The 24,880-nt window shown below is 49.1% G+C and overlaps 1 protein-coding gene and 15 non-coding genes across 16 annotated transcripts; 6 read left to right on the forward strand and 10 right to left on the reverse strand.

Moving 5' to 3' along the window:
- Positions 1-654: 654 nt before the first annotated feature.
- Positions 655-747, forward strand: trnar-ucu (transfer RNA arginine (anticodon UCU)). The gene is made up of 2 exons: positions 655-691; positions 712-747. It is a non-coding gene; the product is annotated as a tRNA-Arg (tRNA).
- Positions 748-10,004: 9,257 nt separating this feature from the next.
- LOC148664393 (zona pellucida sperm-binding protein 3-like) lies at positions 10,005-12,412 on the forward strand. Its single transcript, XM_088630908.1, has 9 exons — positions 10,005-10,597; positions 10,699-10,814; positions 10,887-10,993; positions 11,073-11,247; positions 11,325-11,442; positions 11,641-11,741; positions 11,822-11,895; positions 12,063-12,245; positions 12,321-12,412. The coding sequence occupies exons 1-9, from the start codon at positions 10,040-10,042 to the stop codon at positions 12,326-12,328; spliced, it is 1,440 nt and encodes a 479-aa protein (XP_088487034.1). The 5' UTR covers positions 10,005-10,039; the 3' UTR covers positions 12,329-12,412.
- A 2,010-nt stretch (positions 12,413-14,422) lies between these two features.
- Positions 14,423-14,494, forward strand: trnah-gug (transfer RNA histidin (anticodon GUG)). The gene has a single exon. It is a non-coding gene; the product is annotated as a tRNA-His (tRNA).
- Positions 14,495-15,068: 574 nt separating this feature from the next.
- On the reverse strand, positions 15,069-15,141 carry trnav-aac (transfer RNA valine (anticodon AAC)). The gene has a single exon. It is a non-coding gene; the product is annotated as a tRNA-Val (tRNA).
- Positions 15,142-15,250: 109 nt separating this feature from the next.
- trnaf-gaa (transfer RNA phenylalanine (anticodon GAA)) lies at positions 15,251-15,323 on the reverse strand. The gene has a single exon. It is a non-coding gene; the product is annotated as a tRNA-Phe (tRNA).
- Positions 15,324-16,347: 1,024 nt separating this feature from the next.
- Positions 16,348-16,419, forward strand: trnad-guc (transfer RNA aspartic acid (anticodon GUC)). The gene has a single exon. It is a non-coding gene; the product is annotated as a tRNA-Asp (tRNA).
- A 2,034-nt stretch (positions 16,420-18,453) lies between these two features.
- trnav-aac (transfer RNA valine (anticodon AAC)) lies at positions 18,454-18,526 on the reverse strand. Its single transcript has one exon. It is a non-coding gene; the product is annotated as a tRNA-Val (tRNA).
- Positions 18,527-18,635: 109 nt separating this feature from the next.
- Positions 18,636-18,708, reverse strand: trnaf-gaa (transfer RNA phenylalanine (anticodon GAA)). Its single transcript has one exon. It is a non-coding gene; the product is annotated as a tRNA-Phe (tRNA).
- Positions 18,709-19,941: 1,233 nt separating this feature from the next.
- trnav-cac (transfer RNA valine (anticodon CAC)) lies at positions 19,942-20,014 on the reverse strand. The gene has a single exon. It is a non-coding gene; the product is annotated as a tRNA-Val (tRNA).
- Positions 20,015-20,700: 686 nt separating this feature from the next.
- On the forward strand, positions 20,701-20,772 carry trnah-gug (transfer RNA histidin (anticodon GUG)). Its single transcript has one exon. It is a non-coding gene; the product is annotated as a tRNA-His (tRNA).
- A 574-nt stretch (positions 20,773-21,346) lies between these two features.
- trnav-aac (transfer RNA valine (anticodon AAC)) lies at positions 21,347-21,419 on the reverse strand. Its single transcript has one exon. It is a non-coding gene; the product is annotated as a tRNA-Val (tRNA).
- A 109-nt stretch (positions 21,420-21,528) lies between these two features.
- On the reverse strand, positions 21,529-21,601 carry trnaf-gaa (transfer RNA phenylalanine (anticodon GAA)). The gene has a single exon. It is a non-coding gene; the product is annotated as a tRNA-Phe (tRNA).
- Positions 21,602-22,834: 1,233 nt separating this feature from the next.
- Positions 22,835-22,907, reverse strand: trnav-cac (transfer RNA valine (anticodon CAC)). Its single transcript has one exon. It is a non-coding gene; the product is annotated as a tRNA-Val (tRNA).
- A 686-nt stretch (positions 22,908-23,593) lies between these two features.
- On the forward strand, positions 23,594-23,665 carry trnah-gug (transfer RNA histidin (anticodon GUG)). Its single transcript has one exon. It is a non-coding gene; the product is annotated as a tRNA-His (tRNA).
- Positions 23,666-24,239: 574 nt separating this feature from the next.
- On the reverse strand, positions 24,240-24,312 carry trnav-aac (transfer RNA valine (anticodon AAC)). Its single transcript has one exon. It is a non-coding gene; the product is annotated as a tRNA-Val (tRNA).
- A 109-nt stretch (positions 24,313-24,421) lies between these two features.
- On the reverse strand, positions 24,422-24,494 carry trnaf-gaa (transfer RNA phenylalanine (anticodon GAA)). The gene has a single exon. It is a non-coding gene; the product is annotated as a tRNA-Phe (tRNA).
- Between the last annotated feature and the right edge of the window lie 386 nt (positions 24,495-24,880).

Consider the following 24,880-nt stretch of genomic DNA (forward strand, 5'->3'; position numbering starts at 1 on the left):
ACCACAGCAAGTCTTCCAGGTCCTGAAGCAGCAAAACAGCCCCAGACCATCACACTACCACCACCATATTTTACTGTTGGTATGATGTTCCTTTTCTGAAATGCTGTGTTACTTTTACGCCAGATGTAATGGGACACACACCTTCCAAAAAGTTCAACTTTTGTCTCGTCAGTCCACAGAGTATTTTCCCAAAAGTCTTGGGGGTCATCAAGATGTTTTCTGGCTCATCAGTGGTTTTCGTCTTGGAATTCTGCCATGCAGGCCATTTTTGCCCAGTCTCTTTCTTATGGTGGAGTCATGAACACTGACCTTAACTGAGGCAAGTGAAGCCTGCAGTTCTTTGGATGTTGTTGTGGGGTTTTTTGTGACCTCTTGGATGAGTCTTCGCTGTGCTCTTGGGATAATTTTGGTCTTTAGAAATGGCTTTATAAACTTTTCCAGACTGATAAATCTCAATCACTTTTTCAGACAGGGCCATGTAGGTTTAATTTTTCCCTTAATAATAAAAACCTTCATTTAAAAACTGCATTTTGTGTTTACTTGTGTTATCTTTGTCTAATATTTCAATTTGTTTGATGATCTAAAACTTTCAGTGTGACAAACATGCAAAAAAATAAGAAATCAGGAAGGGGGCAAACACTTTTTCATACAGCTGGCTCTGTGGCGCAATGGAGAGCGCATTGGACTTCTAGGCCTTGATAGAATGAAGTCATTCAAAGGTTGTGGGTTCGAGTCCTACCAGAGTCATGTATCATTTTTATTGAACCTTTCTAAATCCTCTAGGGATTGGTGTTGATCAAGTCAAATACAGGACTTCTTAAGAGTCCACAGTTGAATATGAACCAGCAGCCACAAGAAAGAAATTAGCACTGGACTGTGATCACATCACTCCTGTCCTGGAGTCCTTGCACTGGCTTCCTGTCAACTTCAAAATCCTCAAGCTCAGCTATAAAGCTCTCCATGGCTTGGCACCTCAGTACCTGTCTGGGTTATCGCCCTACTCCCCACCTCACAACCTTCGCTCTTCTAATTGTGTTTTCCTATCTGTCCCCCAGTCCATCTGGACTACACTCTATGGGTGACAGGGCCTTCTCCTGTTTTGCCCCAAAGCTCTGGATCTTTATCCCCAAGGATATCAGTCACCTTCTCTAAACTCCTTCAAATCCAGACTCAAAACCCTCTTCTTTAGAAGAGCTTTTAATGCACTATTCTTTACCCCTCTGTTCCTACTGTATTTAATACCACCATCTATTGTCTCCTCTAACTGTGTATTCTCATCCTGCTTATCTTGTGTATTTTTTTAACTTTATTGTTGTCATTCTGTAAAGTGCTTTGAAAAGCCACCTTTAAAAGCGCTATATAATGTAAAGATTATTATTATTATTATTAATAATGAACAGTGCATTTAACACTGAGCACATGTGGTCCTTCTTTGCAAAGGATTGCAAAGGTTGGGAATTAGCTTTTCACTCGTGTTGTTGAAGACCGTATCCTGGCTGTGTTGCAGGAAATGTCTGGATGCCATCACCGGATCAAGGAGAGGATCAGGGTTTTGGGAAGTCTTTTTGATGCCTGACACTGTGTGTTTCCTGGTTGTAACGGGTGTCATTCTGGACCTAAACAACAGAGAACACCATTGAAATCGCTGGACTGCCTAGCGGACACTTTGTCGCCTTCTTCTGACCTGTAATTAATGTGATTCTCTGAAAACGTGGCACGTTGTATCTGTGCTACCTTTATGGAGGGTGACCACACTCATAAGGATCATAGATTCGATCACAAGCATCTAAAAACGAGAATGAGAAAATGACATCACGCTATAAGGCTGAATGGCACGAATTCTCCTGTTCCTTCTGCAGCAAATGTGAGTTTTTTTGCTTCTTAACACTGAGATAGTTGGAGATATTTGGCAGCTGTGGGATTCCAACTCAACCCTCAAAGAGACTGGAGCTTTAATCCAGCTCTAAACTAAAAACTTACTGACTTGTAAGGGCTGGTAGGAGAGGAAAAGAATAAATGCTTCTTTTTTGGTCTTTAGCTACTAAAAGAAAGGAAAAAATATTTGATTATTATTTATTCACCAGTTGTTTTGATCAAATTATTGTAACGCAGTGCCATATTAAGGTATAATATGTACATGAACGTCATGTCTGAGTCGATGATGGCAGCTGAGTATCGCTGGAGGACAGTTCATCATGAGTGGGTAAGCCTGCATAATGAGGGAGAAGAGATCGGCCTCTCTGATGCAGTGTCCAGTGACACTAACCTTCTGTCCTACTGTTCTCTGCTAATGTAGAGGGTGAATGCTTATTTAGGTGAATGTAAGGTTTCATTCTTGTAAAATATTTCCGAGCACTTTTTTTGTTGCTGAAAATTAATCTTGTGCATTTGAATGAATTCCGATATTGTCACCTAATTCTATACATTGTTTCATCAGACTAGAACTTTTATAGGAGCTCAATTGCATTTATGAATTGCATAGTGATAGTATTTCTTTCCGTTTAAATACTTCAGTCAAAAATGTAGAGAAGGTGCTCCTGTTTTCACCATTATAAGAACTGTGATGCACCAGTAATATTTACTCTCACAAAAGTATTGTAATTGTATTGTTCTGTTCTGTAACATTCTTGAGTGACACAAACCTTCTGATTTACTGCACTACACTTCTCCAGAGGCCAGTTCAGCACACAAGGATCCTCAGTCAAACAAACAATGCAATCGCTTGATAAAAGCCATTCCTCATCCTTTCTCTTAGTATTGGTGCAACTTTTGTATCCAAAGAAGGCGATTTGACAATGAAAGGTGCAATCATCTTAAAGAGAGTCTTCATGAAGGCATGCACAGCTTAAGGCACATGAAGCTGAATCCGTGAGCTGATTGACACAAAACAATGTCACTTCACATTATCCGCAAAGCTGTTTTGCTTGTCTGACCACCTCTTCGTACTTTACAGTGAGCGCATATATTTCAGTTTCTTCTTTTGTATTTTCCTTACTATTTTACTGTCCCTTTCCCCCATGTGGAGATGTATCCACTGCCAAAACTGCTGTCTGATTATTTAAATTATCTGTAAAACTGTTACATGACTTCATCTAATTGTAAATTTATAAGACAGTCTGTGAGACATTTGTGAGAGTAGCTGAATCCCAGGGCTGGTGTGGAATCACACACAGACGGGTCTTCTGTGTGATCTGAATCCCACTGCCCAGAGCTACAGACTGGTCAAATGGTCACTATTGTAGACACGACCATCGGACAATCGGCTACAAATAATCAATATACTGATCATATTGTCACTACTGGGTTTTATTACATAAATACTATATATAAATAATAAGATAATTCCACACTCATGTGTGTTATAAAACATTTATAAACATTTTGGGAGGCTGACATACAGTAAAGAAAGTAATACTGAAGGGCTGGAAGTCCTGGAAAGCGTTAATAGAACCTTCTTGCTTTCGACCTGGAACAGAGCCCACAACTGACAGATCAGTGACCCCTGAGCCCAGTTCACAGAGAGGAGAACCAGGAGCTCTTCTATGTCTCTAAGAGGGCTGGGAGGAAGGATAAAAGGGGGAAATGTGACATGAGTCCAGGCTGTTCTGTCTGATATTGTTCATGTAGCAGCACTGATTGTCTGAATATCTTCTGGTTCTGGATTGTGAGGATAGAGAGCAGTACGGAGTTGAGATCCTGTCTGAGTGTGAGTCTGAGCAATGAATCTGACTGAGAAAAGAATAATGATTTTTTATTCTGCCTGAGAATTTTCCCTGAGAATTTTTCTTCTTTTCCAAGTGGTGTTACATCCCCTTCAGATACTCTACACAGACTGCCAGAGAGAAGAGGAGAGAGAGATGGACAGATAAGAGCACACACAGCAAGAGACACATACGTCTTGATTTACTTTGAAGCAAGTGTTCATTTCTTTTCAGGAACAAGTTGTTTTTGAACTTCAAGAAATTCATACAACTTCTGAAAGATAAAATACAAATCTTGCTTCTCAGGACAGAAGAAATGCTGCAACAAAAAGCCAGTGATTTGTGAAAAGCAACGGGAATGTGTCCCTCTGCAGCTGTTAAACAAAGGGCTGGTGGGTCAAACGCACTCAGGGACGTGCTTCAGATTGTGATGATGTAAACATAATCTCCGCTAAAAATTGAAGGGATTTCTTCGCAAACCCTCTTGAATGTTGCAGGAAATCTTCGTGTTTTACTCGTGTGCAACTAAAACAAGTAAACAATTCAGTACCTAAGTCAATGTCCAAGAAAACCATCCTCACGTGTGGAATTTTTCTTTAACTGGCTGTTGGGAGAATTCATTTATACACCCGTTGTATCCTTAGCAAAAATATTTTAAAATTAGAACACAGATTTGTTGGAGAACTTGACAATCCTTGACAATCATTATTAAATGAGCATTATAGAAATGTGCGTTGATATTTTTAATATGTACCTTAATTGTAATATATATATATATAATTGCTTTGATATGGATGTTCATTTGAAGGAATTGAGGAAACTATGAAGGATCGCAGAACAACCAAAGATACATTTGGGCATCTGCTATTGGTAAAGATTAACGAATACAGTAAGTGTGAAGCTTGCACATACACGAGAGAAAAAGATCAGTTTAAATTCACTTCATTAGACTGACGGTGTGTATAGCAATGGATGGTTCTGATACATCGACCTCTGGGTTATGGGCCCAGCACGCTTCTGCTGCGCCACTCTGCTGACAGCTGTCGTAGTGTGATTCAACACAACTGCTCTATCTTTGCTTTCTAAAAGTGCGCCCGAGATGAAAAGTTTCAACGGCAAACACAGACGTCACTTTGAGCACTTGGTCTTTTATAGTACGAATCATCACACCCTGCTCTACATGGGCGTGTCTTCAAGATCGTTGAGAACCAAACCTTCTGCTTTCCGAGGCAACTGATTCTTTCCTTGTTAATTCACAAATCTTCAATGGGAATCAGTGAAACGAAAACCAAACACATGTACACACTCGCGTCCTAGCCTGAAAGAAAAATGATGGAAGCATTTGAGAAATAACAAGAGTAGTCTGAACAGCTCCAGTCTATCAACTGCTCTACAAAGTGATCGCTACTTCCACACCCAGTTTATAACGCTGAAAATGATTCAGGAAGCACAGCAAAGTTCTAAAAGCAGTGGTTGAAAAGCGTCTAGATACATAAAATGACAGTTTCTCAAAAGTAAAATCTTAAGCTTTTAAATATTGTCATCCATATATTTTCGTTTTTCTCTTTTTTACATAACACGCTTTCGAGAAATAGACTGTCTTGTAATGAAGGCTGCATTAGAAAATGTGTGTCTAAATTAAAATCGGGTTTATGACTTCTGCGTTTTTCAGCTTTCTTAGCGCTTGGGTCTCGATTCAGATATTGCAATGAAAGCAACAGAGGAGTAAGTTTTCCTTTTCTAAATCAAAGGTGATCTGCTCACAAGGAACTATAAAAACTTCAGCGTTTACTTTTTGAAGACCGCAAATTGTCGAAACACTATTGCTTCATAAGCTAATAAGTAAGGTTTCTGAGCACGCATTGCATTACTAATGCTGTTATTAATTAAAAAAAAAGCTTAAATTCACATAATGGAATTTGGACGGCTCAAAGTAGTCTATTCTTTGTACAACTTTACTTGCCCGCTGAGTAGAGTTTAAAGCAACGGCAGCAGAAGTAGCAGTAATAGCAACAACGTGGTTAGAGTGTCATAATACACTCTATGAAATTATTGCGGCTTCAGATCGTTTTGTTCTGTTGAAGCTGCCTACAGGCTCTGAATTGCTGACATTGGCTGTGATCTTTTTTCAGGTTTCATGAAATTCTTCACATATTTGAAATATTTAATTCGGGTTCGCCTAATACACGGTGCAAACCGTACCTGCAGCAGAATGCTGTGGCACATGAAGCCGTTTTGTTTATCGGTTGTAAGGATTTAGGAGCGTACTACAAATCGAGCAAGCGAAAAGAAAGTTAAACAGGAGTCACTTTTTGGATTGCTAATTCATTGTGCTCTGCTCGTCTAGGTTCAAATCCTATCCTTGTCATGGTTAAGGCCTGAGACGTGTGTGTTTTTTCTAAACGGTGTTTGCATTTGTTTCCTCTTTACTCCTGTAAACTCAGGATTTTTTTTCCTTGGTGGCAACAATACGCTTCTGTAAATGGTAGACTCTGCTTTCAAATTAGCTGCACCAGGCATTCGGATACAGAAAAACACAGGGATTTAAAATTCAGGAATATGAATGGCCAATTGCTTACAGCTAGGGTTTTTACGTTTTCTTATTTAGCGATTTGTGTATCAATCTTTTAACAATTCATTAAAATGCTAACAATATGTAAAATCAAAACAACAGCACCGTTAAATGCTGGGGAGACAGGTAGTTTTTTTTTTTCCATCAGATGCCAATCTCTAATGCTGTGTGTGAGAGCTTACGTACCTTTCCTTTTCTCACATTTTCTGACAACTATTCCAAAGGGGCACCCTGTCAGCTCCTAATACTTTTTAAAAGTCTGCCTGCATGTTTGATTATTGTCGTTTTATTTAGAAAAAGTTCAATATTGATCATAACTAAAGAAAATTAGGATCACGAATAAAAAAAGGGCTGAAGATGCGAGTCGCTCTTGAATCAGAGCTGGGCGACACGGGCTTCTGTTCTGATATGATTGTACGAGAAGCAGGAGGAATCTCTTCTCTCCTATGGAGCATGAGCTGAATCAGGAGTGAGACATTTCGTATGCTCGTGCATATGTTAACACATGACCTACATCGTAAAACTAAATTAAAAACTAACATTAAGTTGTCAAAGACATTCATTTATATACAAACAAGAGACAGACATAGTAATGATTCTACATTAACTTGTCCTGCACTGATCAGACTAATTGAAATGTATGAAAGCCCGTTTCCGCCAGGGAGTTACAAAACAACGCGCTATGGTATCGCAGAATTCCGACTAAGTAACTCAGAATTGCGACTTAGTAACTCACAACTCCGACTTTATATCTCACATTTGCAACTTCGAAATAGCCCATATTTCATTGTCTGTCCTTTTGTTATTGTAACGGATTCGGGTTCTAGCTAGCAAGACCTGGGTTTGAGCCAATAGAGTGAGGCACGAAGTAGGGCGGGAGCGGCGAGGGCACAAGCCCTAGAACCCGAATTCGTTACAATAACAAAAGGTCAGACAATGAAATATGGGCTTTTCGAAGTCGCAAATGTGAGAGATAAAGTCAAAATTCTGAGTTTTTAGGTCGCAATTCTATGATTCTAAGTCACAATTCTGAGATACCATAGTGCGTTTTTTTTACTCCCTGGCGGAAACGGGCTTCCATAGGTTCTCGGTGCTGCGAAGCAAAAGCAATCTCTGGAAAATCAGACAAATTATCAGATAATGTCAAAAGCTGATCAGTATTTCTTTACTGGGAAGCAAAGAAATGCTTGTATTACACATTTTAATATGACATGCAATTACACATGAAAAATAGTAAAATTATTTTCATTGCGGTACGTGTTGATAGAACAGCCCCCTCGATAAAAGAAAGTGTGGACGGACGTGTCGCATGTTCCGTACTCTGTCTGACAGCGAGTTTAACACACTTTCCACGGAAATTAGAAACTAATTGAACAATAAATTAATCTGAGCAAATTTTACACGTGTGGGTGATTTAATTCTGTCGAAATTGCGTGGAACTCCTCCGCTGAGGTCAGATACACACGGGAAAATGTTCAGGCGGCTTCACGGAGTCCCGCCTCAGACTGAAATCAGGTTCTAATTAGACGCTGAGAACAATCCGGATCTCTGTATGTAATTGATTGTCTAGACAATCAATTAGTTGTCTCTAGACAACTAACTGACACTTCTGCCTACCTCCCTCTCCAACAGGACCCTACCACTGACTACCAAAAGGAAGTGGTATCCACCATTTCCCTTCTTATCAGCAGTAACGAGCTCCCCCAGGAGGCGAACCGGCTCATCATGGAACATCCACAGGTATCTCAATTTTACCTCCTCCCCAAAATCCACAAACCGGACACCCCTGGACGCCCCATCGTATCAGCATGTAACTGTCCAACTACTTACATCTCAGCCTTTCTCGACAGCCTCATGAGACCGCTGGTTGAAGATCTTCCCTCATACATCAAAGACACCAACCACGCGCTCCAACTTTTCAATGATTTCCAATTTCAGGGTACCGAATGCCACATTTTTACCATGGACATCACATCTCTGTACACCGTCATTCCCCATAATGACGGCCTTACAGCACTCAAGCACACGCTGGACAAACGCACAGTGCTTGATCCACCCACCCACACCCTGGTACGCCTTGCAGAATTGGTCCTCACACTGAACGCATTCTCTTTCAATAATCTTTTTTACCAACAGGTCAGTGGAGTTGCCATGGGCACCAGAATGGGACCCAGCTATGCCAACATTTTTGTCGGCTGGGTAGAAGAACGCTTCTTCGCCTCCTACACTGGCTATGTCCCTGACCTCTACAAACGATATATTGATGATTGCGTCGGTGCCGCCACATGCTCCAACGATCAGCTCGAGTTCTTCCTGCACCATTTCACCAACTTCCACCCGTCCCTCAAATATACAGTTCACATATCTTCCACCACTCTTCCGTTTCTAGACATCCACTTGTCTATCAACTACCCCCGACTTTCCACTTCAGTTTATTACAAACCCACGGATTCACACAGCTACCTCCTGTACAGCTCATTTCACCCCAACCACACTAAAAACTCTCTTCCTTTTTCACAGTTCCTTAGGTTACGAAGACTATGCAGCGACGACATCGACTTCGAGAACCAAGCCCTCGAAATGTACTCATTTTTTATCAACAGAGGATATCCCAGCAGTGTGATTGACAGGGCCCTTGCCCGAGCCAAAAACACCCCCCGGACCATCAACCCGATCAGGAACTCCCGCCGTAACAACCGCATTCCCTTGGTGCTTCCTTACCACCCTAACACACTTCCTATCCCCAGGACCATTAACCAGAATTTTTCCATCCTACAGGATGATCCCTCCATTGGGGCCCTCTTTTCTGATCGCCCTATCATCTCATATCGCCGACCACCTAATCTGCGTAACCTCCTTGTTCACAGCTCCCTTGACCGCCCTCAACAACCATCCACACCAGGCACTTTCCCTTGCAACAGAGCTCGCTGTATCACCTGCAAGTACACAGCCACCACCACACTCATTCAAGGCCCCTCAGGACAATTCCGGATCACCCAGACAGCATCTTGTACCTCCAGCAACCTTATTTACTGTATCTCTTGCAGTAAATGCCCAGCCATCTACATTGGTGAAACAGGAAGGAGACTCGGAGACCGCTTCAGAGAACACGTCAGGGCTGTGAAGATTAAAGATCTCTCCAAGCCCATTGTTTCTCATTTCACCTCTGACGGCCACGACCACACTAATCTCTCCGTCTGTGTTCTCAAAGACGGTTTTCCGAACTCATACATCAGAAAGACCACCGAAACTAAAATTATTCTGCAGTTAGGATCACACATTCTCCCTTCCCTTAACGACAGATTACTGTTCTTTTAAATTTTCTCCATTCATTGGAAGTTTCATTTCACACCTCTCTGCACCCATTCTGACTTCACACCTCTTGATTGGCCTCTCTTTCTGTCCCCTGCTCCCGCCTCTCACTCCTCCTCCCTCCCAACCTTTGTTCTCCAGCTACTTTACCTTTGCCTACTGCCCTGTCTCTCTCACACCTGAAGAAGGCTCCACGGCCGAAACGTTGTGTTCTCTTTCTTCTTTTTTTCAGCATGGAATAAACCTATTACTTGTTCCTTTGCAGCCTACGCATGCTGACGCAGCTACCCACCTGTAATTGATTGTGTTGATTGTGTGACCAGGTGTGCGGTAACAGGTCCTGCCAGTATAAAAAACTAGTTACCATGTTCACACTTTATACTTTCTTGCTTCAACAGTTTTGTGGTTTACTTATTTTACTCCTGTAGCAATTGAGCGGGGCGTTAATTTGGTGATGCGCTCGTTTCTCTTTATGCTGTGCCTGTGCACAGGGGCCGGGCTCCCCGCACTGGTTTCCGCCGGGCCGGCTGGCTGGGACTCTCGGGAATTGGCGCTCCAGGCCGACCTCCCGGCTCCTGAAGACGCAGCCCTGTTGGAGGACTTGAACCTGGCAGATGCGCCCTCCGAAGACCTGTCTGCAAGCGAGAACGACTCGCAGTCCTTGGCTCCCGACTTTCGCCGCCTTCCCGTGTCCAGAGACGCGTACTCGCCCTACTTCGACAAGGAGAAGATGAAGCCCGAAGCCGGCAGCCGCCCCTTACCCGCCTACATCAAGAGCGTCCTGTTTCCTCCCCAGCGAGGGCGGCAGCCGGCTCGCCCGGCCATCGGGGGCACCCGAGGAGTGGCTGTGTGGTGTGACTCCAGCAGGATGTATGTGAGGGTCAGTCGGCTCCTGTTCGGCTTCAGCTGTCGGCCATCGGAGGTGACCTTGGGCAACTGCAGCGTCAGCCGAACCACACGCAGTTACTTCTACTTCATCTACGGGCTTCACGAGTGCGGCACCGAGCGATCGGTAAGCAGGTCTTCATCTACAGGCAGTGTATCGACGTGAGCTGTAGGGCCAGTGTCGGGGTTGCCTTTCCTGGGAATATCCCTTCCTCTGTGACCCTGCAGGTTGTCCAGGGCCGCCTGGTGTACTCCAACACTCTCCGCTATGCCCCGCCCTCCTCCAGTGCACCTGTGCATCGCTTCATTCCCTTCTCTGTGCCTGTCAAGTGCTCCTACAACAGGTAGGCAGGGCTCTGCTGCTGAGAAGCCGCTAGGAAAGTGTCCAGATGCCCCTCATCCCCTCTGTCCTGCAGGTTCCGCTACTCCTACAAGGTTGGCTATGTCCCCACGTGGGCCAGGAGAAGGACCTTCTTCAAGGACCTGAAGAACAAGCACCGCTTTGTGCTGCTCACCACCAACTGTAAGCTCCTTGAGTGAGTGGCTCCTCCTGCCTGCAGGGGGTGCTGTGTGCAGGTGTAATGCTGCCTCTCTCTCTCCAGCCCGCTGGGTCCGGCTCTCTCCTAAGGATGAGTACTTCCTGGGTCAGCCCATGTACTTCCAGGCCACTGCCTACTTTGCCACAGCAGAGCAGAGGCTGTACATCCACTCGTGTTACGTAACGGAGAAACCAGACCAGCACTCCCAGCCCCGTTTCCCTGTGATTGACAACTTGGGGTACGGCCCCTTCTGGGAGGGGAGGTGGGCAGGAGCCCTGAGAGCCTGCAGGGGTTCATCCTTGTCCTTGTCCCCAGGTGCATGGTGGACAGCAAGGCAGATGGCTGCCTGTCCAGGTTTGTCCCCTCCAAGCAGAAGGATTTGCTCCGCTTCACAATTGATGCCTTCCTCTTCCAGAAGAAGCTGTCCAGGAAGGTACTGCTCTCAAAGGCTGCTCAGCCTTCTTGCTCTACTGATCCATGGTCTGCTTTCACATCCATGATCTAGATGTGAACCAGACTGTGGCAGCTGTAGTGCCTAGAGCTGCCAGCTTGCCTTCACTGATGGCAGAAGGTCCTTCTCTGTCCCTCTATTGGCCTTGATCCCTTAATGCTGTGACCTTCCCTCTTGCAGCATGAAGTGACTGAGCTGTACATGCACTGTGTCATGGCTGTGGCTCCTGCTAAAGCAACACCAGGGACCAAGTCCTGCACCTACAACAGGGAGGCTAAGAGGTACTTCTGCAAGGAGCCTGCTGAGGGTGCTCTGGGACATGCCAGGTTTAGGCCTCACCTGTCCTCCTCCTCTCCTCCAGGTGGGAGGAGCTGTATGGTGACCATGAGGTCTGTGCCTGCTGTGAGTCCAGGTGTGCTGGCAGTCGGAATGAAGGTGGGTCTGGTTCTCTATCCCTTGTGGATGCATCTCTGCCCAAGAGACAACCATGCTTGGACAACTGAGGAATGATCCCGTGCTGGACAAAGGGACTGTTTAGATGAGTAGACTGTGGGTCTCTGGGTATAGCGGATCCCTCACTCCTGGGTGCTGCTTGTCCACAGGTACCAGGAGCCTGGTGACCAGTAGTCGGGTGGCTGTGGCACCAGTAGAAGCTCCTCTGGATGTGGGAGCTGACTGGACTGAGGATGAGGAGGGAGACCCTCGGAGCTCCAGTGAAGATGCTGAGAGCACCAGTGAGGATGTGGAGGGAGCAGATGACTTTGGAGATGTTGGCCAGTGGACAGGTAGGGTCTGGCAGGAGGAGCTCCTGTAGGGGTGGTGTCCTGCAGTGTAGCTGGATTGTTCTCCTTCCTCCCCAGGTGCCTGAATGAAGGCTCCAGCCTGGCCCTTGTGACTCTCCTGCCTCCACTTGCCTTGTAATGGCAACATCTCAATAAAGCTGTGAAAGACCCTTCTGCCTGCCCTTGTTTCTTTATGGTTTATAGGTTTGAATGGGGTGGAGGAATTCAAGGGAAGTATTTGTGGGGGTTCCCCTTTCAAGAATGCTTCCCGTATTGCTGCCAATGAGGACTGAAAATGGCTGGAGTAATAAAGCGTTGTACTGGGGGAAGATAGCCGCACTATTCCTTGGGCAGGTCATTGTGACTTTTTTACTGGGGGAGAGACAGAGGTGTTCAATATACTGGCAGTCCTCCTGTTTCCTAGATGGGTAGTGCTTATGGAGTGTCAGTTGCTACTGTAGTGCCCGGTAAGAGTGAGATCTGATGTCCTATTCTAGGCTGCACAAACTGACTAAAAGAAACACAAGGAAGGGATTGTCAACAGGGGCTTGGTGTAAAGTAGGCCTTCCCTTCCTTAGCAGAGGAACAATTCTGGTGCCCAAACATCAGTGAATAAAGGTACAGTTAGAATCTTGGAGGTCTTGTCTTATGGGTCTTGGTTTCACAGTATTGGACAGTCACGGGAAGTATTAGGATTGAAACTGGAGATCCCAGTACTTGATCTGGAAGACAAGTGTTCACAACCACCTCTACCAGCAGCACAGACTGTGTAGATTGAGACTGAATGCTTACTACACAAAGCCTCTCCCCTGTTTCAGTGTCCCATGTCATGAATTTCAAGTGAATTCTAGTCTCCCGTTGTGCCTACCTATAATTTGCACAAATCCTGCTGGCCCACTAACACTGTTAATTTTTAGCCCTACTGCAATGCCCTATTAAAGTTTCAAGGATTTAGGATAAACTATTTTATATAATGGTTCCAAAGGTGGCTTCGCAAAGCACTTGAAATAATTACAATAAGAATACACAGGATAAAACAATTCCAATAGACAGAGGAGACCATGGATGGTGGTACTAAGGAAAGTAGAAGCAGAGGGCTAAAGAATGGAACCAGTTCAGTAAAGGCTCTTCTACAGAACAAGGTGTTGAGTCTGAATTTGAAGGAGTTTAGGGAAGGTGACTCTGGTATCCTTGGGGAGAGAGTTCCAGAGCTTGGGGGCATAACAGGAGAAGGCCTTGTCACTCATACAGTGTGGATGGGCGTGGGGGACAGTTAGGAGACCAGAATAAGAAGAGCGAAGGTTCTGAGGTGGGGAGTAGGGTGATAATAGATCAAACTGCTACTGAGGTGCAACTGAAATGTGACGGCATGTTCTACAATTTATGCAAGAAAGGGTAATGTTAAGCTTTTATGGACCGTTGGTACAACAGCAGTGCTCAAGGATTCATTTCTAATATTGAGGACAATGGGTTATATACCCATCGTTCTTACCAAAGGATCAGAGACCTTTTGCTATATAAAAAGACTCCTTTCCACCACTAATTTATACAGGTTTGGTTCATTTGGGTTTTATCAGTTAAACATTTAAGTGAAGTCATTGTCCTGCTCGCGGCCGAGCCCGACACACGGTACCGTCTGGTTTCTGTCGCTGGGCGCTCACCCTGCGGTCCATATGGGTCCTAATGGCCCAGTATATGGTAGTGCCAATTTCCCTAAGGAAACAAATACTCCACATTAGTCTGAATGCCACATTCTTCATTGGTCCCATTACATCACAGAAAAACAAAACTACTCACTCTTTAATCTCGTCTAATCCAAGACGCACCGAATATCACAGTCTTCTTTTAACACGCTTGCTGTGATTCCTCTATGTAGCAGAAATGACAACCGAGGAGCCGAGAGATTATTTCAGCATTTCGCGTCAGAACGGAAAACACAAACGACTAACTTGGAATGACTTGCTTTTGACGCTTTTCAAAGCGTTCTTTGTGCACGACGACTGCGCCACCAAGCAAACTACATAAATATGAGAAAACACGCAAGAGAGTTGTCACTCAGAGTGTCGAAGGGTCGATGTATACTGGGGCTCAGTTGAAATGCAACGTCAGGACTTTTCCGAATTATGTCACACGAAGAGAGCACAGCCCTTTCCGCCCTGCCGCGTGTGTCTCGGTAACTCGCTGTGATCGTATAGTGGTCAGTACTTTGCGTTGTGGCCGCAACAACCCCGGTTCGAATCCGGGTCACGGCAAAATAGGGGCGTCTGCTTTTACTACTCGCACGAATGAAGGCAAAAAAAAGCCAATCGACGTGAACGAACGGCGCTTTACAGAGGAGTACTGCCTGACTGGATCGTTGATGAACGACAGAGGCCACTCCGACCTCTTCTCGGTTTTCTTCAATGACTTACTAAGGATCTTCTTCACATTCGCCCATGCAGGGGAAGCCAGTTACACCAAAGCAAACGCAGGAAAGTGCATTTCAAGCAGAGACCAGGAGGGACTTGTTTACACCGAGAGTGGGCGGAGAATGGAACAATGCGCCCAGCCCTGTTGCTGGAGCCGATTCTTGATGAGCTCTTGGGCTCACTAAGAGGCCCCCGCTGGATGCTAATCTTTCTGTTGTTCTTGCAGGTCCTGCGCTGCTTTTGAGCCGACAGAGCTCGACCTGGTCTGTCGGCACAGCCCAATTGCAAATGATCGGCTCCGCGTACAGAAGGAACGTGCGTTTGGTACAAGAGTGCACGAAGGCACCGGAAATACATTGGGAACAAATGACCGGTCGCTCAAGACCTCTGTGAAGTACAGGAGCGTGCAAAACGAGGCTGTTTCCGCCCGGTCTCGAACCGGGGACCTTTCGCGTGTTAGGCGAACGTGATAGCCGCTACACTACGGAAACCTGTAGGGACTGCTGCTGGTGTCTCGCTTGCGTTTCGGGCTGAGAAAGGGACGCGTCACTTTAGGCAGGTGGCGCTGGAGAGAGGAACAAAGGGCGCGATGAAACAAAATGCCGAAACCCGGGATCGAACCAGGGACCTTTAGATCTTCAGTCTAACGCTCTCCCAACTGAGCTATTTCGGCAGTGCGCAAAGCCCACAGCCACCTGCTCCAGCCTTCCTGTGTTGTGGCATGAGCGCACCAAGAGTAGCGGGAGAGTGTTGCAGGAACGTCACTCAGAAGGAAAGCCACCCAGCTGCGCCCTCTGAGCTCTGTCCAGCGCATCTTCCTCGCATGGACTCCTGCCTGCGACGGGCAGGAAACAATTAGCAAGAACAGAACGACACCCCATGGGTGTCTCATGACCACACCTTAGGTTGTGACACGTGCAGGTGTGAGGGGTTGCCGGGCTACTTTGGAGCAGAGCTTGGGCGGAGGGGGGGCGGGAAAGCAGACAAAGAGGTGACACCTCAAGGTCTGCACGATCACAGCTCTCCGCCGCCCCAGGCTTCCGCTCGATAAGCTACTGGACACACCCGCCCCTCCTCACACAGACCGTGGAAAAGCCCCCGAGTGGGAGGGCTCGCTCTTCCTCCCAGGAGCTCTTGGACACGACGCCCAGACAGGGCGCGGGGAGCCGCCGCCTGCAAACACGGCTCCAGGCAGGACTCCACTCCGCAGGAGCCGCAGAGCAGAGGAGATGAGGGCAGCTTAGCTCCTGTGCAGAGACCTGAGCTGTTGTTGCTGTGGATGCTGTCTTTTCTGCACTCGGGGTAGGAGTGAATGTTGAGTTGCCCTTAGAAATGAAGCAGAGCACTTCAACGGCACGGGTGTGTGTGTGTGTGCGCCCTGGTGATTCTGGGAGACAGATCGAACCTGGGCTAAAAGAGAGGGGGCTTAGCCCTCTTCCATTTGCTAGTTCAAAGTTTTACAACCCCTTTGTATCTGCTAGGCGGCGCAGTCGTCGTGCACAAAGAACACTTTGAAAAGCGTCAAAGGCAAGTCATTCCGAGTTGGTCGTTTGTGTTTTCCGTTCAGACGCGAAATGCTGACATGATCTCTCGGCTCCTCGGTTGTCATTTCTGCTCCGTAAAGGGATCACAGCACGCGTCGGCTTCCAGCATGCTGGGTCGGGACACGATGCCGGGGGTTGGAGAGAGCGATGTCTTCCTCGTTAGTATAGTGGCAAGTATCCCCGCCTGTCACGCGGGAGACCGGGGTTCGATTCCCCGACGGGGAGTAGCTTTTCTTTCACCTCCTTAGAGAAATGACTGCCTTTCACTTCTCTGTTTTCTTTCACAGCGTCGTGCACCTTTTCATTGCTCTCGCTTTCAGAGCCTCCGCACGGCAGTCGACTCGACATCAGGAAGCACATTGAAGTGAAAGCAGGAAGCGCTGCGACATGCACTGTGCAGATCCCGCCACACTAAGAGGTGAGTGGGTCTGTTCGATGCACAAAGAACGCTTTGAGAAGCGTCAAAGGCAAGTCATTCCGAGTTGGTCGTTTGTGTTTTCCGTTCAGACGCGAAATGCTGAAATGATCTCTCGGCTCCTCGGTTGTCATTTCTGCTCCGTAAAGGAATCACAGCACGCGTCGGCTTCCAGCACGGTGGGTCGGGACACGATGCCGGGGGTCGGAGAGAGCGATGTCTTCCTCGTTAGTATAGGACCTGTCACCTGTCCCCACCTGTCACGCGGGAGACTGGGGTGCATCAGGACGCGCCTTGAAGTGAAAGCAGGATGCGCTGTGACATGCACTGTGCAGATCCCGCCACACTAAGAGGTGGGTCCAGTGGGTCTGTTCGATCACAGCGCTAGGCGAATCCCCAATCCCCTTTTGTGCCTGGCGACAAAAGATGTCTGTTTCCGCCCGGTTTCGAACCGGGGACCTTTCGCGTGTGAGGCAAACGTTATAACCACTACACTACGGAAACGGTGGTAAGACGTGCCCAGCGGCCCAGCGCTGAGCTTCGCTAATGCGATTTAGCTGCTTCCAGTGCCTTTATTGGAGTGCGCTGATGAACCGTGCTCTCTCTCCAGAGACCAGCACGCCTGTCATGGACGGAGCAGGAAAGGCGGCGCCACATTCTACAGCCCTCTCCACGCAATCGACGAAATCGGGCTACTGAAGTGGAGAAAATCGCCTCTCCAGAAAGTACAAATATCATCTTGGAGACTATCAATCCTATTGCCAAAGGTCAGCCCTGTCTACCAGAGTAACCCTCCCACAGCGATGATCAGCTCGTCTCACACGCGAGAAGTTTCGGTTGGAAACAAGCGCCCCCTCTTCTCGCACGTTTTGCACGTTCGAGTAGTTTTAATGCGGCTCTTTCGTACACGGTGCTGATCTTTTGAAAAGCAGGAGGCAAAACCGAGTCGAACCGCCTGGGTGAAAACCAGGAACCCTAACCGCTAGACTATATGGCAGCGAACAACCATGCTGTTCCCGGCATCATGCAAGCAAACTACATAAATATGAGAAAACACGCAAGAGAGTTGTCACTCAGAGTGTCGAAGGGTCGATGTATACTGGGGCTCAGTTGAAATGCAACGTCAGGACTTTTCCGAACTATGTCACACGAAGAGAGCACAGCCCTTTCCACCCTGCCGCGTGTGTCTCGGTAACTCGCTGTGATCGAATAGTGGTCAGTATTTTGCGTTGTGGCCGCAACAACCCCGGTTCGAATCCGGGTCACGGCAGAATAGGGGCGTCTGCTTTTACTACTCGCACGAATGAAGGCAAAAAAAAGCCAATCGACGTGAACGAACGGCGCTTTACAGAGGAGTACTGCCTGACTGGATCGTTGATGAACGACAGAGGCCACTCCGACCTCTTCTCGGTTTTCTTCAATGACTTACTAAGGATCTTCTTCACATTCGCCCATGCAGGGGAAGCCAGTTACACCAAAGCAAACGCAGGAAAGTGCATTTCAAGCAGAGACCAGGAGGGACTTGTTTACACCGAGAGTGGGCGGAGAATGGAACAATGCGCCCAGCCCTGTTGCTGGAGCCGATTCTTGATGAGCTCTTGGGCTCACTAAGAGGCCCCCGCTGGATGCTAATCTTTCTGTTGTTCTTGCAGGTCCTGCGCTGCTTTTGAGCCGACAGAGCTCGACCTGGTCTGTCGGCACAGCCCAATTGCAAATGATCGGCTCCGCGTACAGAAGGAACGTGCGTTTGGTACAAGAGTGCACGAAGGCACCGGAAATACATTGGGAACAAATGACCGGTCGCTCAAGACCTCTGTGAAGTACAGGAGCGTGCAAAACGAGGCTGTTTCCGCCCGGTCTCGAACCGGGGACCTTTCGCGTGTTAGGCGAACGTGATAGCCGCTACACTACGGAAACCTGTAGGGACTGCTGCTGGTGTCTCGCTTGCGTTTCGGGCTGAGAAAGGGACGCGTCACTTTAGGCAGGTGGCGCTGGAGAGAGGAACAAAGGGCGCGATGAAACAAAATGCCGAAACCCGGGATCGAACCAGGGACCTTTAGATCTTCAGTCTAACGCTCTCCCAACTGAGCTATTTCGGCAGGGCGCAAAGCCCACAGCCACCTGCTCCAGCCTTCCTGTGTTGTGGCATGAGCGCACCAAGAGTAGCGGGAGAGTGTTGCAGGAACGTCACTCAGAAGGAAAGCCACCCAGCTGCGCCCTCTGAGCTCTGTCCAGCGCATCTTCCTCGCATGGACTCCTGCCTGCGACGGGCAGGAAACAATTAGCAAGAACAGAACGACACCCCATGGGTGTCTCATGACCGCACCTTAGGTTGTGACACGTGCAGGTGTGAGGGGTTGCCGGGCTACTTTGGAGCAGAGCTTGGGCGGAGGGGGGGCGGGAAAGCAGACAAAGAGGTGACACCTCAAGGTCTGCACGATCACAGCTCTCCGCCGCCCCAGGCTTCCGCTCGATAAGCTACTGGACACACCCGCCCCTCCTCACACAGACCGTGTAAAAGCCCCCGAGTGGGAGGGCTCGCTCTTCCTCCCAGGAGCTCTTGGACACGACGCCCTGACAGGGCGCGGGGAGCCGCCGCCTGCAAACACGGCTCCAGGCAGGACTCCACTCCGCAGGAGCCGCAGAGCAGAGGAGATGAGGGCAGCTTAGCTCCTGTGCAGAGACCTGAGCTGTTGTTGCTGTGGATGCTGTCTTTTCTGCACTCGGGGTAGGAGTGAATGTTGAGTTGCCCTTAGAAATGAAGCAGAGCACTTCAACGGCACGGGTGTGTGTGTGTGTGCGCCCTGGTGATTCTGGGAGACAGATCGAACCTGGGCTAAAAGAGAGGGGGCTTAGCCCTCTTCCATTTGCTAGTTCAAAGTTGTACAACCCCTTTGTATCTGCTAGGCGGCGCAGTCGTCGTGCACAAAGAACACTTTGAAAAGCGTCAAAGGCAAGTCATTCCGAGTTGGTCGTTTGTGTTTTCCGTTCAGACGCGAAATGCTGACATGATCTCTCGGCTCCTCGGTTGTCATTTCTGCTCCGTAAAGGAATCACAGCACGCGTCGGCTTCCAGCACGGTGGGTCGGGACACGATGCCGGGGGTCGGAGAGAGCGATGTCTTCCTCGTTAGTATAGGACCTGTCACCTGTCCCCACCTGTCACGCGGGAGACTGGGGTGCATCAGGACGCGCCTTGAAGTGAAAGCAGGATGCGCTGTGACATGCACTGTGCAGATCCCGCCACACTAAGAGGTGGGTCCAGTGGGTCTGTTCGATCACAGCGCTAGGCAAATCCCCAATCCCCTTTTGTGCCTGGCGACAAAAGATGTCTGTTTCCGCCCGGTTTCGAACCGGGGACCTTTCGCGTGTGAGGCGAACGTGATAACCACTACACTACGGAAACGGTGGTAAGACGTGCCCAGCGGCCCAGCCCTGAGCTTCGCCAATGCGATTCAGCTGCTTCCAGTGCCTTTATTGGAGTGCGCTGATGGACCGTGCTCTCTCTCCAGAGACCAGCACGCCTGTCATGGACGGAGCAGGAAAGGCGGCGCCACATTCTACAGCCCTCTCCACGCAATCGACGAAATCGGGCTACTGAAGTGGAGAAAATCGCCTCTCCAGAAAGTGCAAATATCATCTTGGAGACTATAAATCCTATTGCCGAAGGTCAGCCCTGCCTACCAGAGTAACCCTCCCACAGCGATGATCAGCTCGTCTCACACGCGAGAAGTTTCGGTTGGAAACAAGCGCCCCCTCTTCTCGCACGTTTTGCACGTTCGAGTAGTTTTAATGCGGCTCTTTCGTACACGGTGCTGATCTTTTGGAAAGCAGGAGGCAAAACCGAGTCGAACCGCCTGGGTGAAAACCAGGAACCCTAACCGCTAGACTATATGGCAGCGAACAACCATGCTGTTCCCGGCATCATGCAAGCAAACTACATAAATATGAGAAAACACGCAAGAGAGTTGTCACTCAGAGTGTTGAAGGGTCGATGTATACTGGGGCTCAGTTGAAATGCAACGTCAGGACTTTTCTGAATTATGTCACACGAAGAGAGCACAGCCCTTTCCGCGTGTGTCTCGGTAACTCGCTGTGATCGTATAGTGGTCAGTACTTTGCGTTGTGGCCGCAACAACCCCGGTTCGAATCCGGGTCACGGCAGAATAGGGGCGTCTGCTTTTACTACTCGCACGAATGAAGGCAAAAAAAAGCCAATCGACGTGAACGAACGGCGCTTTACAGAGGAGTACTGCCTGACTGGATCGTTGATGAACGACAGAGGCTACTCCGACCTCTTCTCGGTTTTCTTCAATGACTTACTAAGGATCTTCTTCACATTCGCCCATGCAGGGGAAGCCAGTTACACCAAAGCAAACGCAGGAAAGTGCATTTCAAGCAGAGACCAGGAGGGACTTGTTTACACCGAGAGTGGGCGGAGAATGGAACAATGCGCCCAGCCCTGTTGCTGGAGCCGATTCTTGATGAGCTCTTGGGCTCACTAAGAGGCCCCCGCTGGATGCTAATCTTTCTGTTGTTCTTGCAGGTCCTGCGCTGCTTTTGAGCCGACAGAGCTCGACCTGGTCTGTCGGCACAGCCCAATTGCAAATGATCGGCTCCGCGTACAGAAGGAACGTGCGTTTGGTACAAGAGTGCACGAAGGCACCGGAAATACATTGGGAACAAATGACCGGTCGCTCAAGACCTCTGTGAAGTACAGGAGCGTGCAAAACGAGGCTGTTTCCACCCGGTCTCGAACCGGGGACCTTTCGCGTGTTAGGCGAACGTGATAGCCGCTACACTACGGAAACCTGTAGGGACTGCTGCTGGTGTCTCGCTTGCGTTTCGGGCTGAGAAAGGGACGCGTCACTTTAGGCAGGTGGCGCTGGAGAGAGGAACAAAGGGCGCGATGAAACAAAATGCCGAAACCCGGGATCGAACCAGGGACCTTTAGATCTTCAGTCTAACGCTCTCCCAACTGAGCTATTTCGGCAGGGCGCAAAGCCCACAGCCACCTGCTCCAGCCTTCCTGTGTTGTGGCATGAGCGCACCAAGAGTAGCGGGAGAGTGTTGCAGGAACGTCACTCAGAAGGAAAGCCACCCAGCTGCGCCCTCTGAGCTCTGTCCAGCGCATCTTCCTCGCATGGACTCCTGCCTGCGACGGGCAGGAAACAATTAGCAAGAACAGAACGACACCCCATGGGTGTCTCATGACCGCACCTTAGGTTGTGACACGTGCAGGTGTGAGGGGTTGCCGGGCTACTTTGGAGCAGAGCTTGGGCGGAGGGGGGGCGGGAAAGCAGACAAAGAGGTGACACCTCAAGGTCTGCACGATCACAGCTCTCCGCCGCCCCAGGCTTCCGCTCGATAAGCTACTGGACACACCCGCCCCTCCTCACACAGACCGTGTAAAAGCCCCCGAGTGGGAGGGCTCGCTCTTCCTCCCAGGAGCTCTTGGACACGACGCCCTGACAGGGCGCGGGGAGCCGCCGCCTGCAAACACGGCTCCAGGCAGGACTCCACTCCGCAGGAGCCGCAGAGCAGAGGAGATGAGGGCAGCTTAGCTCCTGTGCAGAGACCTGAGCTGTTGTTGCTGTGGATGCTGTCTTTTCTGCACTCGGGGTAGGAGTGAATGTTGAGTTGCCCTTAGAAATGAAACAGAGCACTTCAACGGCACGGGTGTGTGTGTGTGTGCGCCCTGGTGATTCTGGGAGACAGATCGAACCTGGGCTAAAAGAGAGGGGGCTTAGCCCTCTTCCATTTGCTAGTTCAAAGTTGTACAACCCCTTTGTATCTGCTAGGCGGCGCAGTCGTCGTGCACAAAGAACACTTTGAAAAGCGTCAAAGGCAAGTCATTCCGAGTTGGTCGTTTGTGTTTTCCGTTCAGACGCGAAATGCTGACATGATCTCTCGGCTCCTCGGTTGTCATTTCTGCTCCGTAAAGGAATCACAGCACGCGTCGGCTTCCAGCACGGTGGGTCGGGACACGATGCCGGGGGTCGGAGAGAGCGATGTCTTCCTCGTTAGTATAGGACCTGTCACCTGTCCCCACCTGTCACGCGGGAGACTGGGGTGCATCAGGACGCGCCTTGAAGTGAAAGCAGGATGCGCTGTGACATGCACTGTGCAGATCCCGCCACACTAAGAGGTGGGTCCAGTGGGTCTGTTCGATCACAGCGCTAGGCAAATCCCCAATCCCCTTTTGTGCCTGGCGACAAAAGATGTCTGTTTCCGCCCGGTTTCGAACCGGGGACCTTTCGCGTGTGAGGCGAACGTGATAACCACTACACTACGGAAACGGTGGTAAGACGTGCCCAGCGGCCCAGCCCTGAGCTTCGCCAATGCGATTCAGCTGCTTCCAGTGCCTTTATTGGAGTGCGCTGATGGACCGTGCTCTCTCTCCAGAGACCAGCACGCCTGTCATGGACGGAGCAGGAAAGGCGGCGCCACATTCTACAGCCCTCTCCACGCAATCGACGAAATCGGGCTACTGAAGTGGAGAAAATCGCCTCTCCAGAAAGTGCAAATATCATCTTGGAGACTATAAATCCTATTGCCGAAGGTCAGCCCTGCCTACCAGAGTAACCCTCCCACAGCGATGATCAGCTCGTCTCACACGCGAGAAGTTTCGGTTGGAAACAAGCGCCCCCTCTTCTCGCACGTTTTGCACGTTCGAGTAGTTTTAATGCGGCTCTTTCGTACACGGTGCTGATCTTTTGGAAAGCAGGAGGCAAAACCGAGTCGAACCGCCTGGGTGAAAACCAGGAACCCTAACCGCTAGACTATATGGCAGCGAACAACCATGCTGTTCCCGGCATCATGCAAGCAAACTACATAAATATGAGAAAACACGCAAGAGAGTTGTCACTCAGAGTGTTGAAGGGTCGATGTATACTGGGGCTCAGTTGAAATGCAACGTCAGGACTTTTCTGAATTATGTCACACGAAGAGAGCACAGCCCTTTCCGCGTGTGTCTCGGTAACTCGCTGTGATCGTATAGTGGTCAGTACTTTGCGTTGTGGCCGCAACAACCCCGGTTCGAATCCGGGTCACGGCAGAATAGGGGCGTCTGCTTTTACTACTCGCACGAATGAAGGCAAAAAAAAGCCAATCGACGTGAACGAACGGCGCTTTACAGAGGAGTACTGCCTGACTGGATCGTTGATGAACGACAGAGGCTACTCCGACCTCTTCTCGGTTTTCTTCAATGACTTACTAAGGATCTTCTTCACATTCGCCCATGCAGGGGAAGCCAGTTACACCAAAGCAAACGCAGGAAAGTGCATTTCAAGCAGAGACCAGGAGGGACTTGTTTACACCGAGAGTGGGCGGAGAATGGAACAATGCGCCCAGCCCTGTTGCTGGAGCCGATTCTTGATGAGCTCTTGGGCTCACTAAGAGGCCCCCGCTGGATGCTAATCTTTCTGTTGTTCTTGCAGGTCCTGCGCTGCTTTTGAGCCGACAGAGCTCGACCTGGTCTGTCGGCACAGCCCAATTGCAAATGATCGGCTCCGCGTACAGAAGGAACGTGCGTTTGGTACAAGAGTGCACGAAGACACCGGAAATACATTGGGAACAAATGACCGGTCGCTCAAGACCTCTGTGAAGTACAGGAGCGCGCAAAACGAGGCTGTTTCCGCCCGGTCTCGAACCGGGGACCTTTCGCGTGTTAGGCGAACGTGATAGCCGCTACACTACGGAAACCTGTAGGAACTGCTGCTGGTGTCTCGCTTGCGTTTCGGGCTGAGAAAGGGACGCGTCACTTTAGGCAGGTGGCGCTGGAGAGAGGAACAAAGGGCGCGATGAAACAAAATGCCGAAACCCGGGATCGAACCAGGGACCTTTAGATCTTCAGTCTAATGCTCTCCCAACTGAGCTATTTCGGCAGTGCGCAAAGCCCACAGCCACCTGCTCCAGCCTTCCTGTGTTGTGGCATGAGCGCACCAAGAGTAGCGGGAGAGTGTTGCAGGAACGTCACTCAGAAGGAAAGCCACCCAGCTGCGCCCTCTGAGCTCTGTCCAGCGCATCTTCCTCGCATGGACTCCTGCCTGCGACGGGCAGGAAACAATTAGCAAGAACAGAACGACACCCCATGGGTGTCTCATGACCGCACCTTAGGTTGTGACACGTGCAGGTGTGAGGGGTTGCCGGGCTACTTTGGAGCAGAGCTTGGGCGGAGGGGGGGCGGGAAAGCAGACAAAGAGGTGACACCTCAAGGTCTGCACGATCACAGCTCTCCGCCGCCCCAGGCTTCCGCTCGATAAGCTACTGG

This window comes from Lepisosteus platostomus, chromosome 5 (assembly GCF_059453375.1).
Source record: "Lepisosteus platostomus isolate fLepPlt1 chromosome 5, fLepPlt1.hap1, whole genome shotgun sequence".
Taxonomy (NCBI): domain Eukaryota; kingdom Metazoa; phylum Chordata; class Actinopteri; order Semionotiformes; family Lepisosteidae; genus Lepisosteus; species Lepisosteus platostomus.